The sequence below is a fragment of the Miniopterus schreibersii genome (assembly GCF_964146895.1).
Source record: "Miniopterus schreibersii genome assembly, chromosome: 12".
NCBI classification, from domain to species: domain Eukaryota; kingdom Metazoa; phylum Chordata; class Mammalia; order Chiroptera; family Miniopteridae; genus Miniopterus; species Miniopterus schreibersii.
In genome coordinates this window covers 35,681,200-35,704,274 of record NC_138112.1, presented here as the reverse complement: position 1 = coordinate 35,704,274, position 23,075 = coordinate 35,681,200, and the positions used below count along the sequence as shown (strand labels likewise).

The following is a 23,075-nucleotide window of genomic DNA, read 5'->3' as shown; positions in this document are numbered from 1 at the left end:
ACTCCCTTTACCAGTACACTTTATCTCACTGACCTTGCTTTATTTTTCTCCACAGCACTTCTAACCTCTTGAAGTATTACATTTTCATTTATTGCCTAACTCTACATATTAGAGTGTAAACTCATAATTATATGACTTAAGATGTTTTACTATTCTCTCTCAGCACCTATAATATAACAGAACCAGGCATGTAAGAGATGATCAATAAACATCTGATGAGTTAATTAATGACTGAATAAGAGCATGGTCAAATATTCTTCTTTTCACCAGTTCATAGTCATCATATATTTGGATTCCTGCCCACTCAGTGACATTAAAGTCCTACTGTATTAGGGATGTGAAGTACAAAAGGATAAATTAGGGGTAAGACTAAATATGAGACAGGCAGAATAGTGTACGGGTAGGAGCACAGACTTTGGAACTAAATAGACTGTTCAAATTAGAGCTTGAGCTATAATCTTTTTAAAAAATATTTATTTATTGGTTTTTAGAGAGAGGGTGAGAGGGGAGGGGAGGGGAGGGGGGGGAGGGGAGATGAGACATCAGTTTGTTGTTCCACTTATTTATTCGTTCATTGGTTGATTCTTTTATGTGCCCTGACTGGAGATTGAACCTGCAAACTTGGCATACTGGGACAACACTCTAACCAACTGAACTTCCCAGCCAGAGCCTTGAGCTATAATCTTAAGCAAATTACTTAGCCTCTAAAACTTTGGTTACCTATCAGTGAAATTCATATATCTATCTACTTCATAAGGATACTATGAGAATTAAGAAAGATAAGTACCTGGTACATTAAGTGGCTCTGACACATAGTATTTAGGCAATTCTGGGAAAGTTATATAAGACCTGTGCCTCAGATTTTCTCTCTAAAATCAGAGCAACAATAGTAGCTGACTTAGAGGACTATTACATAGATTCGTTCCTGTATTCAACAACTATCTAAGCACTTCCATATTGTATGTAATGTGCTTGCTTGGTAAGAAGACAATAAAGAAATGTTTTAAAGTTAATATTTATGACATAATATTTATATAAATGTATGCTAGGTGGTCTTGTATTATATGTTCATTTCTCTTCCTCCTTGGAGTATCCCCTGTCTTTTATCTGTCCAAATCAAATATACTCCTCAAGAGGTTTAGCTCAGATTGTGGTGTTTTTAAACAAAGCCCTCCATGATTATCCTAACTGTTGTGATCTTACTCATTTCTTCAACTTATCTCCTTGTTCCAGCATTCATTTTACATCTCAATAATTACTGTGGATCTTACTGTTTGTAGCATTTACTAGGCGTGTCATGTATTATCTACCCTTTACTGCAGAGTTTTTATGAGAATATGACTCTAGTGCTCAACAATATCATAAGTTTTTTGAAATAAAAAAACCCATATTTTATGTAATTTTACCTAAAGTGGTCTTGAATACTGAAGGTACCTGATACCTGTGGATTAAGGTACATAGTAAAAGTACAAGATTAAGACCTACTATGAGTCAAGAACTTTGGTAGACATGGGATGTGATACTGTGGAAAAGACACCATTGCTACCAGTGCTTACAGTACATATGCTATCTCAGCAGAAATAATTTTCTCTCTCTCTCTCTCTCTCTCATACACACACACACTCACTCACTCACTCACTCACTCACATGTAACTCCACTTTATGTACACAAGCTTTCATTGACCTATTAGCACCGATGCCCATCAGCTGTCACTAATTTCTCACAAAGGCCTCCCCTTTCTTACAAACAAATATTTTTCTTCTGACAAGCATTGATGATTTAAGAAGTTCAAGATCAAGGAGTGTTTTGTTCCTTTTCTATTTTCCAGTATTGTAAAATCAGAAAATATAGTAAGAAAGTTGACACTCATACACACTTAATGCTTCATTTAAAAAATATACTGCCTGGCTGGGCGTGGCTCAGCGGTTAAGCGTCGACCTGGGATCCAGGCGATCAGGGTTTGATTCCCGGTCAGGGCACATGCCCGGGTTGTGGGCTCGATCAATGACTCTCTCATCATTAATGTTTCTATCTCTCCCTCTCCTTTCCTCTCTCTGGAATCAATAAAGATATATTTAAAAAATAAATAAATAAATAAATAAATAAATAAATAAATAAATAAATAAATAAATAAATAATATACTAATTCTCAGGCCCTGGCCGGTGTGGCTCAGTTGGTTAGGCATTGTCCAGTGTACCAAAAGGTTGCCGGTTCGAGTCCTGGTAAGGGCACAGGGTGGGCTGTGGGCTGGATCCCTGGTGGGGAGTGTGCAGGAGGCAGCTGATTGATGTCCCACTCTCATATCAATGTTTCTCTCTTCCCCTCTCCTTTCCTCCCCCTCTAAAAATAAATAAAAATATACATACATATATATAAAAAAGAATATACTAATTATCAAATGAAAAGTCAGGTGGAGCCTGGAACAATCACCTTATCATTACCATTTTCTCCAGCAATTTAAACAGCATTCCACTTTTACAAAGAAAACAATATTACTACATTTTAAAAAAACAGAATTAGGAAAATAAGGGGTAAGTATTTTTTCTTAGGCTATCTTTTAAGGAAATATTGAAGGGAATAAAAAACATTACTTAAATATACTATATAATACAAATGACCATGTTAGATATTATTTATTCTAGTTCTAGCGCTGATAGCTTTTATTTAAAAACTACAATATTCTTTAAGACAGAAACAGGGCTTTAGAGATAAGAGCTTAAATCAGACTAAAGAGTAAAAGGGTTCAGCAAAGAATATTTTTAAATATGAAGAAAAAATAGCAGTATTGGGTAGGAATAAATTTGTTTTATTTTAAGCCAAAGTTCTCAGGCACTAAGGCCCAATCAGTTCAACCATGGTCAGATATTAAATGATGCATTAATGAAATCTCTCCTAGAATTGTTTAAAAAGGAAACAAAACAATAGACAAAGCCCACTTTAAGCTTTTATTATATGTATTATTATTCAGTACATGAGGGAGTAGGTAGGAGGAATCCAATTAGCAGATTAGCAAAAAGTTAGAAAACATCTCTGTATATGCAAAGTGCAACTAGATGATACCTTTAGTACTGATAAACTTCTTTTATACTTCTTGTATACCTTCCAGTGAAAAGGTATGATTTTGTCACATAAAATGAGCATAATGCACAATCATCAAAAGTAACTGCATTGCAAACATATATGGCTGAATAAATATACATGCAATGCTTTCCTAAAAAAAATTTACAATGACTGTGATTCCCTGGTAAGTTTCTGAATACCAGAACCATTCCTGAATTGTGATTGACCTACAACACACACTTGGAAGGGGTCTGAGATTATTTCTTCATAATTACTTCTGATATGTGTTACTCACTGATCAAAAATTTAACTCAAAAGTCCACTTATGTTGATATTAGATAAACAATAACATGCAAAATTTAGGAATATACTAGCCTTCCATGTTAAATAAAACTAAGTATGTACATGATAAATAGTCTCTGTTATTTTATTTATCAGATATTAACTTTTACCCCCATAAGTTCAGTATAGTGTTCAGATTTGGATATAGGAGAATAGCTTATATTCTTGTAGATAACACTGGGATAACACTCTTGAAGATAACAATTTTTAACTTTGGACAAAATATAAAAAACAATTATTTGAAGGCTCTCAAGAGCAATAAAAAGCGGTACAAATGAGGGAGATTTCAACCCTGGAAAGAAGAGAACCCACACTCACTGGCTGAGATCCATGTTTATTCAGGTTTTCCCAAGAGCTATGCCAAGCCTGTGAAACATGGAGTAGCTAGAACTCAAGTAGAAAACTAGAGTTTTACAGGTTTGAGGTGTTAGCGGACTGCAAGTGTCGCTTTCACTGAAGAAGGAAATAACAAAAAGGAGACAGACAAGAGGAGGAGTCCTAACATCTACATATAAATTTCCTTCAAACCCTCAGTTGATTCTTTCTTTACTGATTGATTTTCTTTTTCTTTTTTTAGAGCGAGAGGAGATGGAGAGAGAAACATCAATCAGTTGCCTTCTGCACATGCTCCAACTAGGGATCGAACCCACAACCTGGGTATGTGCCATGATCGGGAATTGAACTACCACCTTCTGGTGTATGGGATGACGCTCCAACCAACCGAGTCACAGCGGACAGGGCCTCAGTTGATTTTTTATTTTTTTTTTAAGTGTTTTCTGGCATGTACTTTTTTTTCCTCCTTCTTTTTAAAAATATATCTTTATTGATTTCAAAGAGAGGAAGGAAGAGGGGGAAAGAGAGAAACATCAATGACGAGAGAGTCATTGATGGGCTGCCTCCTGCATGCCCTCCACTGGGTATCAAACCCAAAACCCGGGCATGTGCCCTAACTGGGAATCAAACCTCGATCTCCTGGACTGTAGGTTGATGCTCAACCACTGAGCCACACCAGCCAGGCCTCAGTTGATTCTTTAATGGTACATATGTAAAAGAGACTCCAAGAAGGCCATGTGAAAGCAACAAGCTGAAAAAAATGAGCAGCAGAGATTTCAGCTACTGCTTACTCCAGGGATACGGCTTAGAGTTTCAATCCCACCTGGGATTCTTGTTAAAAATGTCAATTTTAGCCCGGCTGGGCATGGCTCAGTGGTTGAGCACTGACCTAGGAACCAGGAGAGCAAAGTTTGATTCCTGGTCAGGGCATATGGCCAGGTTGCAGGCTTGATCCCCAGTAGGGAGCATGCAGAGGGCAGCAATCAATGATGACTCTCTCATCATTGATGTTTCACCTCTCTCCCCCTTTCCCTTCCTCTCTCTGAAATAAAAAAAGATTAAAAAAAAAAAAAAAAAGAAAGTAAATTTTAGGATACTACCCTAGAGTTATTGAATCAATATCTGGAAGTAGTGCCCAGGAGCTTACAGGTAACTTTCATGTACATTAAAGTTTAGAACCATTAAAGAATTTTCTAATCCAAGGAGAGCTTCCTAGGGACAATTTGCCAAAGATAGCAGGATGGAGGAAAAATACATTCCTGGCCTCAATGGTAAACTTAAGAGATTTCAAAACTCTGTCTTCGAGAAAGCTTTTATCACTCATTTTTTTCTTCTATTGAGCAAGCTTTCCAATGGCATGATAAACATTAGACTTGTAAGAACAGACACTGTCACTGTACTCCAAACACACAAAGTGCATTTGGTCTGAAGTCAGAATCTGGACAATGGTTATTTGGCAGATTTGATTTAGATTTCACTTAGGAAAATATTAATTGTTCTATACAGCTAATATATCAAGTGGTATCAAGGCTATGGTTTTTCTTTTTTCTCCTAACACTGGAATGATTTCTAGTATTTAAGAAAAAAGACAAAGGTTTTTGTTAAATTTTATTTATTTTTTAATCCTCAATATAGGATATGTCTTTTAAAACTGATCTTAGATAGAGAGGAAGAGAAACATCGATGTGAGGAGAGAAACATGGGTTGGTTGCCTCCCATACATGCTCCTACGGGGGATTGAACCTGCAACCTACATATGTGCCCTGACAGGGAATCAAACCTGAAACCTTGGTGCAGGGGACAATGCTCCAACCAAATGAGCCATTCGGCTAGGGTAAAAGACAAAGTTTCTTAATGATATCCTATTTGATTAGCTCTTAAGCGCCTTTATAAAAACTAATTCAAGAAATAAACATAAAAAATCATGTAATATATTTCTTAGCTAATACTTAAAATCAATTAGTAATTGCATCACATGACAGAAATATATTCTATATGATTAATCAATGAAGTTAAATGGGGAAGATTTTACCCTTTCATTTAAATGCGCTTTTAACATAAGATTTTAAAAATATTTTTAATTGATTTTTTAGAGAGAAGAAGGGAGGAGAAAGAGAGAAACATCAATGTGAGAGAGAAACATCAATCAGCTGCCTCCTGCCTGCCCCTAACCAGGGATGGAGCCTGTAACCCAGGTATGTGTCCTGATGGGGATTGAACCAGCAACCTTTCGGTGCACTATACAATGCCTAACCAAACGAGTCACACCGATCAGGGCTTAACATAAGATTTTAATTCTTTTTTGGTTTCATTCTCTCATTTGGGGAGAGTGGGCCCTGAATTTTTTTCTTCCTTAAATAAATTATATGAGCTGACAAAGCATGGGTCTTCAGATATTGAAATAAAATTCTAATATACTGTGGTACTACCTATAAAATAAAAAGTAATGGTATTTGTGAGTTAAGGAAGCTGTAAAAAAATAAAATTTGAAAATAGTAATTTAGGTCATATTAATATTTAAAGATAATAAAATCAAGTCCCAAAAGAATCAGGAACTTCAGGAAAATCACATGTTCAGACATAGCACCAACATAAGCAGAAATAATAAAGTAGCAAATGGGTTTTGAATTCAGGACGAGATTGTTTTATCAAAGAAGTCTCTCTTCACTATCACTGGCTAGCTATATCTGTCTGAATGGGTCAAGCTCTTGAAAAAATTATGTAACTGGTGATAAAAATGGTCTAAAATCAAATTGTGCTGATGGTTGCACAATGCTGTAAATTCACTAAAAACAACTGAATTGTACATTTAAAACACGTGAAATGTCTGGTACATAAATTATAATTAAGTAAAGTGGTTAAAAATTGTGTTTATAAAATAGCAAATGAATGACATATCCTGTCTCTCAACATCCTAGGAGTTATCTAAATTTGGAAGGAATTAAATGTCACGATGATGATATGAGAGCTTCCAAACTATGAGACTACTTAGGGTCAGGACTAGGGAGAAACAGCAATCTCTGCTTTAGACATTAACCCAGACTGAAATATGTCCTATAGAAAGGCCACACTTTGACACACAAGAAATTGGCTCACATCTTTATTAAAATATCTATAACAGAGAAAGCTAGATGAAGCTACCCACTGCTTTGTCCTAGAACAGTGACATGTGATAATATTGTGGTACTTCTATTACTCAAATTCTTTAACTGTCTATGGCTCCTACAGGTTCAATTACTTATTGCATACTAAATTCTATATGCATTGGTAGGTCCTAGGAATATATAATTTTGACGGGAGAGATAATTTCAACATAATGTGGTAAGTTCTATGACAGTGGTTTCACAGGTCAAGTGTCTGTGTAAACACAGAGTGGTCATTTAGCAATACAATAGCCTGGAGGTATGCTAGAGAATTTCATAGAAAATGTTTCTGAAAAATTGACACCTAAACTGAAACTTAAAAGATGAGTAGGTATCAGTAGGAAGGAAGAAGAAACAAAGAGAAAAACAGCATAAACAAAGACAGGGAGCCATGAAAGAGTATGCTATGGAGAAGTAACTAGTGACAATTCAGTATTACAAGTTTTAAGGCAAGGAGAGATGGGAAACAAAGTGCCAAAAATCAAAACAATATAGAGAATTTTTCATAAAGCTCTACCTTCCTCATTTTGAAGGATTTTACTTTAACCCACTATTAATCACTTAGAATTTAAAAAAATAATAATTTAGCTCTGGCTAGTGTGGCTCAGTTGGTTGGAGCGTTGTCCTGTGCACCAAAGGCTCATGGGTTAGAGTCCTAGTCAGAGCACATACCCAGGTTGAGGGTTCAATCCCCGGTCGGGGAGGGAACCGATCAATGTTTCTCTCTCTCTCTCTGAAAAAAAATCCCTCAGTGAGAATAATAATAATAATTTATTGGTCTGTAAATACTATAAATCTGGTACTACTACTCTATATAATATGTAGCCCTGAAGAATTAAGCAGGTGAGTTTTCAGATACTTCATCTTTCAGAAAAGTTTGATAACATGAGGTCTCCATATATTTTCCTGTCCCCCCCCCGCCCCAGCACTCCTTTTATAATCACTGTTTTAACACACCCATAGTTTGTTAAGGATAAAGTAACCAGAATGTACTTTCATCACAAGCAAAAATACCATTCCTAACAGCAATATTTGCTTTCTTTTATCATAATCTTACCATCAAACTCTAAAATAAGAAATGTTACCTTGAAGCAATGCAGTAGGGAAGTAGTGAGAGTATGGTGAGTTTACAACCTTGCAATCACACAATCTTGAAATCATAATGAAATCCTGTGCACAATCTGAAAGTTTGGCAAGTCTCTTTTTCCAAAAACTATGCCACATTTATATTTTTTTCACTGTTTAATAAACTAGTTCATGAGGCCTAATGTGCTAACTGAAAGAGAATCTTACACTGAAGAATAGAATACTCATACAATTATTTCATAATATGGGCAACCTATACTCAAAGAACACTTACCTGCTTTACATTGTATCCTGCTTTTGCACTCGTTTCAATAAACATAACATTCAGCTCTTTGGCTTTCCTCTCACCCTCCTCAATTGACACTTGCCTGTAGAAAAATAAAAAAACAAATTCTTCATTTTGAAAGATATTATAAAGATTAGAAACAAAGTTCTGAAACCAACTTTTGATATGGGTGCTTGTTACACAGACAAGACTAGTTTAAAAATTTAAGCTGCAGTACACTTAAAATTTGTATACTTGTGTGTTATACCTAACTAAACAATTTTTTAAAATACATTTTGCCCAGCCGGGCGTGGCTCAGTGGTTGATCGTTGACCTAGGATCCAGGCGATCAGGGTTCGATTCCCGGTCAGGGCACATGCCCCGGTTGTGGATTTGATCAACGACCCTCTCATCATTGATGTTTCTGTCTCTCTCTCTCTCCCTCTCCTTTCCTCTCTCTGAAATCAATAAAGATATATTAAAAAATATACATATATATATACCTTTTTTTAATGATTTGCTTTTATCTGGCTGAGTTTATCCTGTAACATTTTATTTTTTGAAACTTAATAGCCTGCTATTTTCTCTTAATATTAGATCATAAATATTTAATCTTGTGATTAAAAACTTTATGTAAAATAATTTTTATGGCTAGACAATTTGTCAATTTGCTACTATAATTTATATAACCATTCCAAAACTGTTAGAAATGTAAGCTATTTTGAAATTCTACACTAATGTGAAAATGCTGCTATAAACATCTTTGTGCTTAATACTTTGCACACTATGGATTGTTTCCTGAGGTTGGATTTTGTGAATATCTGTAAGTAAAAAAGTGAGTCAAAAGATATATATGTTGGCCCTGGCTGGTACTGCTCAGTGGTTAGGGCATCGGCCTGTACACTGAAGGGTCAAGGGTTCGATTCCTGTTCAGGACACATACCTGGGTTGCAGGTTTGATCCCCAGCCCCCGTCGGGTCACATGAGGGAGGCAACCAATCGATGTGTCTCTCTCATATTGTTGTTTCTCTTTCTCTCTCCTTCTCTTTCTCCCCGCCACTTCCCTCCCTCCCTTCCACTCTTTCCAAAAATCAATGGGGGAAAAATCCTCAGGTAAGGATTAAAAAAAAAAAAAAAGACATGTATGTTAAGGTCTCTTGATACATAGTATTAATACTTTAATACTTAGTTTAGAGGGTATTTTGTGATGTATTCTTCTTAGCAGTGTGTCTCAAATTGTGAGCTCTTCATGTACAAGATTATCTCATTTACCTTGGTGTTCCAAGAGCCTAGCTGGCAACATAGGTGTTTAAACAACACTTTTTCTTCACATTTTGAAAGGTGACAATCTTGAATGCTTTAGTAGTGTGAATTTCCTAAAAATAATTCTGTCAGATGCCCTAAAACTCACTCTTGGACCTCTTTTCTATCTACAATTACTTCCCCTGGTGATCCCATACAATCTCATGGTTTTAAGTACCATCTATATGCTGATGACTCACAAACTTATATATCTATCTTGGATCCCTGCTCTGAACTTTAGTCTCATATGTCTGTCTACCTGACATCTAATAAGATATTAGGATATCTAATAACCATTCTAAACTTAAAATGACCAAAACTGAAGTTATGATATTCCATTCCAAACCATCTCTCTATGCATTCTCTCCTATCTTGATTAATGACAGTTACTCAGGCCAAGAATCTAGGTATCACCCTTAACTTCTCCTTCTCTCAGACCCCATATTCTGTCTATCAGCACGTAACCCATCCATTGCATCAATATATCCTGAAAGTTCTATCTTCAAAATATATCTGAATTTGACCAGTGATGACCACGCAAGTTTTGCCCTACATGACCAGGCCTTCATTATTGTGTGTGTTTTATTTTATATTTCTATGTTTTTATCGATTTAAGAGAGAGAGGAAAGGAGAGGGATAGAGAGATAGAAACATGGATGAGAGAGAAACATCAACTGGCTGTCTCCTGCACGCACCCTCCTGGGGATCAAGCCCGCAAATTGATCTGGTAACTTCTTGGTTCATGGATCGAAGCTCAGACACTGAGTCACACTGACCAGGCTGGCTGTTTTTCTAACCTCATTGTCTACTACTCTTTGCATCATTTTCCTTACCAGCTATATAGGCCTCCTTGCTGCTCCTCAAAAAACCTAAGTGTATTCCCAATTTAGGGATTCTGCATTTTCTGAGCCATCTGCCTAGGAGCTTTTCCTCCTTAAAATCTCTGCATAGTTAACTCCCTTTCTTCCTCAGTGTCTTTAATTAGTCATTCTCTCAGTGAGGTCTTCCACTGCTATGCCATCTAATATTTCACACTCACCCTTGACATTTCATATTTCCTTTCCCTGCTTTATTCTTTTACTGATGGCAGGTATCAACATCAAACAAGCTATGTATTTTTTGGACTTATTGTCTGGTTCACTCTCTGAAATAAAAACTCTTTGAATACTTGTCTTTTTTGTTCACTACTCTATCCTAAAGTACCATCCTCTGAAACATAAGTGATACTCAATAAATACTTCTTGAATTATTATTGGTCTGTAAACCCTACATGTGAAGGATTCCGGACAGAAACCCTTTCTAGCTGCAAAACTTTAAGTCACCCTAATAAAATGGTTGAAGGTTAGCTATAGCAATGGCCCCAATTATGGTTTGATTTTGTCACAAACACTTAAGGAAGGTTCTCTAATTACAGATTTTTAAGGGCCCTACTCTAGACTAATTGAATCATAGAATCTAGAAGTAGGATTAAAACACCCCCCAATTTAAAAAGTTGATCATGGTCCTTTATAGCCAGAATCTTAAGAGGGTCGAGTAAGCCATATTTACCAGGTTTGAAACATTTGGGGGTCACTGGGCTATAGAGTACAGGGAGAAATGAACACCTAGGTGCTTACATTGAGATATTGAAAGATATATTCTAGTCTTTCCTTCACGTTTTTACCCCCAAAAAAGTAATTCTCAAAGAAGGTGACATTTAACTTTTCAATCATTTTTATTAAAACTTTCTTTCTGATTACAAAAGTAATAATTTTTTAAAAGACCAATCATTACAATGAATTCCTCCATAATCCCGCTCTCTTCCCAGTGATGACTACAGTTAAATTCCATGTATGCTTATGTAGGTTTGTTCTAAGCAAAAAAATATATCTCTCTCTCTACCTAACTTTTTTATTTTAACAGAAAGGATGTCATGCTATGGACAATGACCAAGTGCTCTTTTAAGCTTCATGTGTTAGAAAGCAATAAATTCCTCTCATTCTTTTTAGTGGTTACAAGTAATCATTTATAAAATGCGACTGCTACTGATGGACATTTAGACTGATTTTAGTGTTACAAACAATGTTGTAATAAACATTCTTTTATGTTCATCTTTTTACATTTCTGTGGGTATATCTGTGGAATAAATTACTGGAGATGGATCTGAGTAAATGAGCATTTTAAATTCTGATATTGTTAAATTGTTCCCCCTCAAAATTGTATCTGCTCCATATTTCAGTGTATAAGAGTTCTTTTTTATACAGACTGTTGACGATACTGTGCATTATCAATCTTCTAAATAAGGGCTAGTCTAAGGTGAATATCTTTATATTTATGTATTCAAAATTATCAATCTTTTCCATTATAGCTTCAGAGTTTTATGTTATGCTTATAAAAAGCATTTCTTTAATGCTTTAAAAGAAAGCATTTCAATCTTTTACTCATTTAAAAATTATTTTAGTGAAATGAACAAGGCTCTACTTCTTTTAAATGTGAATAGCTGAAGGGTGATAGTCTGGCAAAAAATCCTGAGAAAGATGGTAATCCAAAGCAATGGATAAATATTACCTTAAAGAAAAATTATTGTAAATAAAATTAGACAAGTTTGTAGCATTTGTGTACTCAACTGAAATACTACCCAATAAAAGAACAAATGCTTATAAGTATCCTTTTAGATAACTCTGGCTTGATAGGGAAATAATTCAGACATACAAGTTTCTATTTAAAAATGAAGGTACTTAGGTACTCTCTACTAGAAAACTATATACCTATATGACCTTCAAATTCTCATACTGGAGATAAATAAAAGTGAAAATTTATGATAGCAACTGTTCAAAAAATTTTCATAAAGAAAAGATGAGCCTGGCCAGTGTGGCTCAGCGGTTGAGCATCAACCTATGATCCAGGAGATCACAGTTAGATTCCAGGTCAGGGCACATGCCCGGGTTGTGGGCTCAATTTCCAGTGGGGGATGTGCAGGAGACAGCCGATCAATGACTCTCTCATCACTGATGTTTCTCTCTCTCTCTCCCCCTCTCCTTTCCTCTTTCTGAAATCAATAAAGATATATTTTTTAAAAAAAAAGAAAGAAAAGATGAAAATATACTTCGAATTTAATTCTAAATTAATAAAGACTTTTTGTCACTGTATTGCCAATTCCAAATGAGGCGCACCTTGGGCAGAAGTGGGCTTAACATTTCCACCAGCTTTTGAACACAGTGGATTTCCTTACAACATTTTAATTAATAGCACAAGTTTATTACCTGAATTTCAACATCCAACTCATGAACAAATAATAAACTGTAAAAGCTTCTATTATTAAGTAAAATGGTAAAGACTATTTAAAGCATGAAGAATATCCAGTAGATCATTTAGGAATGCCAAAGGCAGATATTGAAGCCATGGGTTCTACAGTGAATGTTAATACATTTTGCATCCTGTGACTTGAATGTGGCTTTCCTCATTTGACTAAGGTATCACAATCAAGCTATTCAGTTCAACTACTCAGTCTGGCTCAACAATACAATTTAAAAAAGAAAAAAACCACACTACTGAATTATAATGAATATTTATAAGAAGACTACCAAAAGAGTATATATTTAGTCATTATGAATAATTTTTAAAGATAGGATCTGGTTGTTTTTTGTTTTTCTTAAACATTTTGTTCTTTAACAGAACACTGCTCATATTTATGAGGCCTACCAAAATGCAAAAATTTACCTTCATGTGTAAACAGTCTTGCACAAGAGTTATTTATACACCGACTTACACAAAACAAAAAAACCTCATTTTCCTTTAAAGGGCTGAGTTTAATATTTCAGGTTCCCACACTAAAGAAAAGTGGGGTATAACCTTAAGGATTTAACGTGTCTATTTTCAATAATTCTTCAGTAACATTAAAAATGACAGGCTGCTTAACAAAGAAATCAAACATTTCATATACATACAAAATCACTCCATACCTCTTATCAGCAAGATCTGTTTTATTTCCTACTAGCATGATGATAACATCACTTCCTCTTTCTGTTCTGACATCATCAATCCATTTTGTAGTTTGTTGGAATGAGTTAACATCTGGTATGAAGGGTGGACAGAGAGATCAATGTTATTGCAAATGCCTCCCCACGTGATGGACCAAAAAAAAAAAACGAAGAAAAGGAAAGAAGAGAGAGAGAGAGAGAGAGAGAGAGAAAGAAGAGGAGGGGAGGGGAGGGGAGGGGAGGGGAGGGGAGGGGAGGGGAGGGGAGGGGAGGGGAGGGGAGGGGAGGGGAGGGGAGGGGAGGGGAGGGGAGGGGAGGGGAGGGGAGGGGAGGGGAGGGGAGGGGAGGGGAGGGGAGGGGAGGGGAGGGGAGGGGAGGGGAGGGGAGGGGAGGGGAGGGGAGGGGAGGGGAGGGGAGGGGAGAGAGGCCCTGAAAGTTGGAAGGGGGCTGGCACATTAGGACCCACTTTTAATGTGCCTATAACATAACTCCATTTTATCTGAGTATAACTGTCAGTGGTCTAAACAAATCACATGAATAAAGTCTTCAAGGTTCCTTTTATAGTGGTTAAAAATTTTTGAACGCAACTAAATGAGCGCAATATACTATGTGTAATTGAAAAAAAAATTTAATATAAGGACAGCTATGGCAGATAATATGGTGTTACATTGCCACAATGTTTTTTTGATTACTTACACATACCAAACATGACAAAGAAAGCATCTCCAAAAGAATGTCAGCCAGTAAGACCCAACACATCCAGAAAATTTGGAAAGCCTTTAAATAGCTTTCAACACCACTCTATTTGCACTGCTTATTCAGTTTGTGATCACTTTAACTTGAAGTTTATTAGCGTTTAATGCATTAGAATCACTTGTTTAAAAAAAATCCATCTTTTCTAGCACTAGATTCTAAGTAAAATACTTCAATATTTTTTATAGCAGCTAAAAAAACCAGTTTATTGATATTTTAACCTCATGTACACAATTTTTAAAGAAAAATACACCAGGTTTCACTTGATTTGGTTAAAGTAAGCACAAACATTTTAAAGCTGCAAAACTTGTCAATGCACAATAATGAACATACATTTTTTTAAACAAGTAGCAACCCAAAGTAAAGCTTTAAGAAAAGATGGCATATAGCACCTTACCAAAAAAAAGGTCTCTGAATGCAAACTTGTAATTTATAATTTTGCTATTGCAATTATTAAGTAGATATGACTTCTGGTTGAGCAGATATGCAAAAATGCATAATAATAGTATTACTCTCTCAAATCAATAGTTTGCTGATATGTTTTTAAAGAAGTCTAAGATGTACTATACTGGTTTTTCTATAAATTATGGAACACTAGATGGAATGATGCTTAATATTGCCTACTATATATCATAAACCAATTTTCAAAGACAATTTTAATCAGAGAGCATTTCCTTGTCAGTCACCAATGCTCCAAGGAAAATTTAAAGTCACATAAAATGCCAAAGGCATTATTCAGTCTCTATTGAAAAGAAAAAGGAAGACCATTACTTTAGTCTCCCATTTAAAATTTTTTCTTGGGGAGAAATGAAAGTGCAATTTGTTAGCAACAAAGCAAGTCAGTCAGTCATAGAATCCAGATGTGATTCAAATGAAAATGATTAACAGAAGAATGTACATTATGTTTTCTCTGCCTTCCTCTATAGAGAAAGAATGGCTATAAGGGGAAAGCAGGGAAAAGTTGGCTAGAGGAAGTTTTTAATAGCCTCAACCGAAGCCTTGGAGGATTTGGAAAACTTGGCAAGAGGCTTAAATGCAGATTATTTTATTTTAGAGAAGTATAAGATTAAGTTAATTGAAAAAGACATACTTCCAACCATAATTATGGTGTGGCTTAGGGATAACAGGATACTAAGAAAGCCGTGGAGAGGATTCACAATTGGACCCAAAGGAAAACTTCCAGGGCAAAAAACGTGGCATAGTAGAAATAAAGCATATTGGTACAAACACCAAGCAAATATTTCTGACCTAGCCAGTCTGTGATAAGGTTTACTATGATAAAACTCATTTTTGCATGCCAGTATGAAAAACAAGCACAAGACAAGAACATGCATGCAGCTAAGCTAAAGGTTGAAAGAAGATTAGAAATGCATAATTCCCCCCACTCACTTGTGATATCATAAACAACAACTGCCACAGTGGAGTCACGAATGTAGCTAGGAATCAAGCTCCTGAACCGCTCTTGACCTGCTGTGTCCCATAATTGCAATCGTACCTAACAACAAAATCAGTCAAACAAGCAAAAAGGTCAACCCATTGCAAAATACCTACTTGTGATATCGTAAACTACTACGGCTGCAGCAGAATCACGGATGTAACTGGGAATGAGGCTACGGAAACGTTCCTGACCCGCAGTATCCCACAGCTGCAGCCTGATCTGTGGGATGGGAAAAAATGAATAAAAAAAAAAAAAAAACCAAACTCATACTAAAAAGAAAAAAGAAATATGCTTTTTTTTAAGGAGGAAGATAGAAAGGAAGTAAAACGGAGACTCATGCAAAAGGTTGCGGGGATATGAGGAATGAAAACACAAAACTTTCCTTTTTCAAAAGAGAGTAATATAAAAATGTGCTTGCTCTGAAGGTACATGACTAAAAATGGCAATGGCAAAGATTTCACAGAATCAGAAATACAGCTTCCTTTATTTCCCTCTCTATAACTTCTCTTTGAATCCTATGCGTTCTGATGGCAAAAAGTAGACTTTGTTGATGTTCAAATAGTAAGCACAAAAAGGAAAAGAAAAGGAAAAGTCAGTAAGCAGCCCAGGCTATCACAGTAAAGGAATTAATGCTTCTCTGAAAGCCTCTCTGAAACTGTGTCTCTTTTCGATTGGGTCCAGAACACTCTGAAATTGGGTCTCTGACTACTGTGCTTATGTTTTCCCCACACACTTCTTCCCAGAACACTGTATATAATCTAACAAAAAAGGGAAATATCTTTTTGCAACCCTACATAAAAATTTTACTTTCTTACTTTTTCACATTTGAGGAAGAAGAAAAGCCTGAAGACAAGCATTAAGTTCTTTTATCATTATAAAGCTGTTTCTGAGTTTTCAAATTAAAAAAACGGCATGCTATATATTAAAACATAAAAGAGAATATCCAAAAGAAAACACACAGTTATAAGAAATAGCATTAGATATAAAATGTTTTTGGGTATAGGTCCCAAAATATTACATTTAAGATAGCCACTGTTTAGGTGATAGAAAGAATTTACATTATACTTAAAGGGAACATTCCTAAAGATGGCAGACAGAAATCCAACAAATAAATACACATTCTTTCTATTCACAGTCACTTTGGTATATATCATATGCTGACAAATAAAAACTTTGAAGTTCACAAATTGACAATGACATATTTTTTAAGATAGGTTTCCTTTTTAAACACTGGTAAAATATGTGTCAAATTCAAATGAAATCTTTCTGAGTGCCTTAAGAGAGGCATTCAAAAGGTCTTTATCAGCTTTAATTATCTCAATGCTATATTTGTTATCATTTTTCCAAATCAAGATGACAGATTTTGTTTATTAAGCCTGGGGTCTTCAGGGATTTATAAATAACTTGGCTTTCTCTCCCTTTTGGATTTCAATTGGGGTTAAGAAATCAGAGTGCTGAGTACTACTTGCTCTGTAGTAAGTTCTTCTCAAGGTCTGTAAATTAACTTTGGAAAGTTTGCTAAGTACTTCCTATTGTGACAATCAGATTGTAGCTTTCATCATCGCTTTCTATCCTGGAGTGTTGAAGAAATTGCACATGATAAACATTACTCACTGTTCGATCTTCCAAGTACATTGTTTTTGATAAAAAGTCAATACCAATTGTTGCCTGTAAATCAAACCAAAACAGAGAAGTTAAATAATAATAGTTTAATGGAGGTCAGCAGTTTAGGATTCAAATGGGAATTAGCGTTGTGGGAGAAAGAATGAATAAACATAAACACATCACAGTCAAGTAATAATGAACAAAATTTTCAGTGATAATGGCTTCTTTTACCTATTGAGCACTTGCTGTGTATTAGGGATTCTTTTAGGTCCTTCACATGATCATATCTAATCCTCATACATCTCTGCAAAGCAGCTATTAGCCTTATTTTTCTCATTGAACAGATAACAATATTGGGGTTCAGAGAAGTTAAATAACTTATCTATGGACACAAAGCTTCTGCTGTGGAGTTGGGAGTAAAAGCTCTTTCCAATACATACTTATTAGATATATATCTTAACCATTTTTTTAAAAAAAGACTATTTTTTAGAGTAGTTTTAAGTTCACAAGAAAACTGAGAAGATATAGGTTTCCCATGTACCCCCAACACATGCACAGTATCCCCTATTATCAACATTACCCACCAGTGCTACATTTGTTTTAACTGATGAACCTACACTGACACCAATATATTTTTTAAGATAGGTTTTATTTTTAAACAGTGGTAATATATGTATCATAAAATTTGAAATATTAACCATTTTTAAGTGTACCATTCGATGGCATTAATTACATTCACAATAATGTACAACTATCTATTTCCCAAACCTTTTTATCACCCAAACAGAAACTCTGTACCCATTAAGCAGTAACATACTACAATATATGGATATACTACAATTGGTTTATCCATTCATCTATTGATGGATACAGGGGTTATTTTCACTTTTTGGCTACTGTGAGTTCCTGTTTTCAATTATTTTTGGTCTATATCTAGGAGTGGAATTGCTGGGCCATACGGTAATTGTATTTAACTTTATGAGGAAATGTCAGACTTTTCCACAGTGGCTGCACTATTTTAAATTCTATTCTAGTAGGTGTGAAATGGAATCTTATTGTGGTTTTGATTTGCAGTTCTCTAATGACTACTGATGCTGAGAATTTTTTCATGTGTTATTGCCTATCTGTATATCCTCTCTGGAGAAATGCCTATTCAAGTCCTTTGCCCATTTTAAATTTGAGTTTGTCATTTTTGTTATGATTTGTAGTTGTTCTTTATAAAGTATTCTGGATATTAAATACTTGTTAGACATGTAACTTTCAAATATTTCCTCCCATTCTGTAGGATAGGCCTGGCACACCTTTATTGAAAATCCATTGTCAATAGATACATGGATTTACTTATGGACTCTCAATTATATTCCTTTGGTCTATATGTCTATCCTTGTGCCAGTACCACATTATTTTGATTATTGTGGCTTTGTATTAAGTTTTAAAGTCTGGATGTATGAGTCCTCCAACTTTTTCTTTCTTTTTCAAGGCTGTTTTGGCTACTGAAATTAGGACTGGCTCTTTCATTTCTACAAAAATGGTGGCAAAACTTTTGCTAGGAATTGCACTGAATCTATAGATTGCTTTGGGTATTTTACTACTGACATCTTAACAATATTAAGTCTTCCAATCCATTTACCTGGGACATCTCTCATTTATTTAGGTCTTTAATATTTCAAGCAGTGTTCTACAGATTTCAGTTACACAGAGACTTTTATAAAAAATTTTAAAAACACACAAAGAAGTTCCTCCTTTAACTTAAACTATGTGACTATGTATTTCAATTGTGTTTGTCAATTTAGGGCATAAGTACATATAACCGAAGTACTAATTCCATTTTATGGCATTCCATCTGAGAATGGATATAGGGTAGGGTGGGCTAATAGGTTTATAAACTCAGTTGGGCAAATAGGTGAGCTAACAGGTTTAAATTCTCTGCTACTCTGCCTATGGAGTAACCTTCTCTCTGTTCCACTCCTTCACTAACAAACTCTCTTTCACTTAAAAAAACTTACTGTGCAAGAGCATCTAATTGACAAACCTGAAGAATGTACCAGAATGATATATGGCTACATTTAAGAAATCTCATCAGGAGAACCTCATCTACTCACTTTGGCAGAAGCAGCTAATTGCCTATACAAATAGCCATCTTTCCCTTGTTTCTTACTAACACGTTTATTTAAATCCCTATCTTTTCCATTAAAAAGACTATATTTTCCACCCTTCTTTGAGTTTTAAATAAATGGGGCTGTCTGAGTTGAGAGGTACACCCTTGGTTTTGTACTATTTCTCCTTCTGGACTGTGGATACCAGAACTCTAGGAACCAATCAATAACCATGAGGCAAACTTCAATATGGAAGTCATATATTAGATCTGTTTAAACAGAAAGTTAAAAGGAGCCTTGGTCCCAGATGACCATGGGGCTGCCATATACCTACCCCCTGAACTACCCTACCACTAGAATTCTTTTACATGAAAAAAAATTCTCAGCTGCTCTGCCTATAAAGTAACCTTCTCTCTGTCCCACTCCTTCACTAATAAACTCTCTTTCACTTAAAAAAAAAATTATATCACTTATTAATGTTATTGTTTGTTAAAACAGCCAAAAATAATTTTTAATAGCTATAAACAGAAATTGTCATTTTCAGATCTCACAACCAACACATACTTATTTACTTATTTATTTAATTTAATTTATTTTTAAATGTCTTTATTGATTTCAGAGAGAGGAAGGGAGAGGGGGAGAGAGAGAGAGAGAAACATCAATGATGAGAATAATTGATCTGCTGCCTCCTGCACACCCCCTACGGGGGGCTCAAGCTTGAAACCCGGGCATGTGCCCTGGACGGGAATCAAACCTCGATCTCCTGAATCATAGGGTCAATGCTCAACTGCTGAGCCACACCGCCCGGGCCAACACATATGTTTTTAAAATTAGTACAAAGTCAGACTTTATGATAAAAGGTGCAATAGTCCCCTCCTTCTACCACATCATCCTACTTTGGGGACATCATTCATACCACTGAACTCAAAGATCAAAATTAACCTGAAAAACATAACCTGTTGCTGCTATTCTTTTCAGTTAATATACCAAGCAAAGCTATTATGGCAAAGAAGTCAATCAGTAATAAAAATTAAGCCAATAGCAGGAAGAATATAAAAATTCCAGGGAAAATAAACATTATCAGCTATTCCAGCATCTTGAATGCTTCTGGCATGGAACTAATTCAAATCTTTATAAAAGATAAATGAGACATTAGTGCTGCCTTATGGCTCATCTCCTTTATGGAAATGCAGAAGACAATAATTGTAGAAGAAACCAAAGGTTAAAGAATCTTCCCATGCTCAATCCCCAGCCCTAGTCATGTGTGGGAGGCAAACAATCGATGTGTCCCTCTCACATTGATTTTTCTCTCTTATCTCTCTCTCCCTTCCACTCTCTCTGAAAGGCAATGGAAAAAATATCGTCGAGTGAAGAATAAAATAAAAGAATTCTCCCAAGTATCTTAATTTAGAGCTTCCCATTATTTAAGTGTTAATTAATTCATTGGTTCGGGGGGTGGTCTACTTTGTAAAAAGCAAATTAAAACTGAGTACTTTACTGTTGGAGCTCACAATTCAATATTCAACAATCAGGTCCTGCTCAGGTAGTTCAGTTGGTTATAGCGTCATCCCAATATGCTAAGGTTGTTAGTCCAATCTCCCGTCAAGGCACATACAAGAAGCAACCAATGAATGCATAAATAAGTGGAACAACAGATCAATGTTTTTCTATTTCTCTCTCTCTTTCCTCCCCCTTCCTCTATCTTTCTAAAGTCAAGAAATAATAATAATAATAAAAAGATTAAACACTGACTTACTCAAATATATCACTGTAAAAATAATAACTTTAGATATTTTTATTTGGATGCTCTCCATTCAGAATGGTATTTGCCCTAAAAGGAATTTTATAAAATACTGCATATGTAAACTACTATTCTGCCTGACTTCCTAATTAATGGTTTGTCACCTATCTTGATGCCACAGACAGCCAGACACCCATAAATGTGACGATTTTCCAAAAAAGGACATGATTTTTCCAATATAAAAGTAATTAGATAAGGAAAGCAAGTTTTCCTCTATATCAAGCTTTCTCCTATGACCCAAACATATGTAAAATTCTGTTGCCTGACTGCTGCTTTCTCTAGCAATAGAAAATACAAAAACAATATGAGGCAAAAGAGGCAAGGATGAGAATAAAGGAAGAAATGAGTGGAAAAGTTAAAGAAAAGTCTAAAATTGAATACATAAATACATTAAAAGAATGAAGAAAGACAAAGAACCCCTAGGAAGAGGATGCTGATACAGATTCCATTTTAGAAGGGTAATCATTCCATTAATAAATGTGTTTATGTATAGGTATGTATGTGAAAAATACACACTACACACACACACACACACACACACTTTTCTTCTAGATATCTTTGTGTCACATTACTTAGGATGGACTAGGTTGTCTGGATTTTAAAAATGAGTCATTACACAGGCATAACATTTTAGTTGTGCAAAATGAACAAGTTTTCTGGAGATCTGCACAACGTTATAAATAACAATACTGTATTTACACTTAAAAATCTGATAAGAAGGTAGATCTCATGTTAAGTTCTTACCACAATTAACCATTCCCCCAATAAAATGACAATACACCTGGGAGGAACAAAAAATTTTTTTAAAAAGTCATAAAATAAAAGACTTTGAAATAAAAAAACAACAACCAAGAAATCAAACACTGAATCAGAAAAACAATGCATCCAGTTGGGAATTTTATTTCTATTGGTAGCAAATTAGATGTTTCTGTAGAACAATCTAGAGTTTTAACTTAAAGAGGCTAAGAATGTGTTTGATCACTACCATCGTTCTGGCCAAGTTCATTAAAGCATCTAAAAACTCACTGTCTTATCTATGCCACCTTAAACTTAAATTGTCAATTTGTAACAGCCTTTGGAATAAGAAATCTTCTAAATTCAATGTAATCTCAAAGTTTACTCTAAGCAATATAATCTTCCTCAAGTAAAAGAATGAATCTACCCCCACTGTGGAAATCTTTGAGTTTATTTATATTAAGTTGAACCATATAAAATTACCAATATTTTATCAAACTGGTATACTTAAAACTGTTAGAAAAAATCTGTGGGTTTATAATTGAAAAAATGAAAAAAGAACTGGTGAAAAGAGCAACTTAAGAGAATTATTTCCAGACTCTAGCTAGAAAGAACAATTCCTCGGGTAACTTAGATTTTTTGTTTCACTCTGAAATAATGTCAGATTTTGGTCAATTAAAGACTCTTCTGGCCAACTGATTTCCCTTTTTTTAATCCTCACCCAGGATAAATTTTTCCCCATTGATTTTGAGAGAGAGTGAGGGGGGAGAGAAACATCAATGTGATAGATATATCGATTGGTTGCCACGCACATGCACCAACTGGGGCCTGGGATGGAAACTGCAAGCCAGGTATGTGCCCTTGATCAGAAATCAAACCCGCAACCCTTCAGTGCATGGGTGATGCTCTAACCACTGAACCACACCAGCCAGGGCTGGATATGGTTTTTTAATTTTAATTTTAAAATATTTTTATTGATTTCAGAGATTTAAAGGGAGAGGGAGAGAGATACATCAATGATGAGTCACTGATCGGCTGCCTCCTGCAGCACCCCCCCACTGGGGATCAAGTCTGCAACCCAGTCCTAACAGGAACTGAACCACGATCTCCTGGATCATAGGTCAACGCTCAACCGCTGAGCCATGCTGGTTGGGC

The 23,075-nt window shown here is 35.4% G+C and overlaps 1 protein-coding gene across 2 annotated transcripts in view; it reads right to left on the bottom strand.

Moving 5' to 3' along the window:
- Positions 1–23,075, bottom strand: part of RAB6A (RAB6A, member RAS oncogene family) — a 53,190-nt gene that overhangs the window by 9,723 nt on the left and 20,392 nt on the right. Inside the window, exons 3-6 of one of the 2 annotated variants that reach the window (XM_081153390.1) lie at positions 17,298–17,351; positions 15,635–15,740; positions 13,475–13,586; positions 8,241–8,334 (exon numbers count right to left, since the gene is read on the bottom strand). In XM_081153390.1, coding sequence (XP_081009516.1) covers positions 8,241–8,334; positions 13,475–13,586; positions 15,635–15,740; positions 17,298–17,351 — 366 coding nt within the window. Of the gene's footprint in view, positions 1–8,240; positions 8,335–13,474; positions 13,587–15,634; positions 15,741–15,796; positions 15,903–17,297; positions 17,352–23,075 lie in introns of both variants that reach the window. The other variant, XM_081153391.1, reaches the window with a different exon arrangement.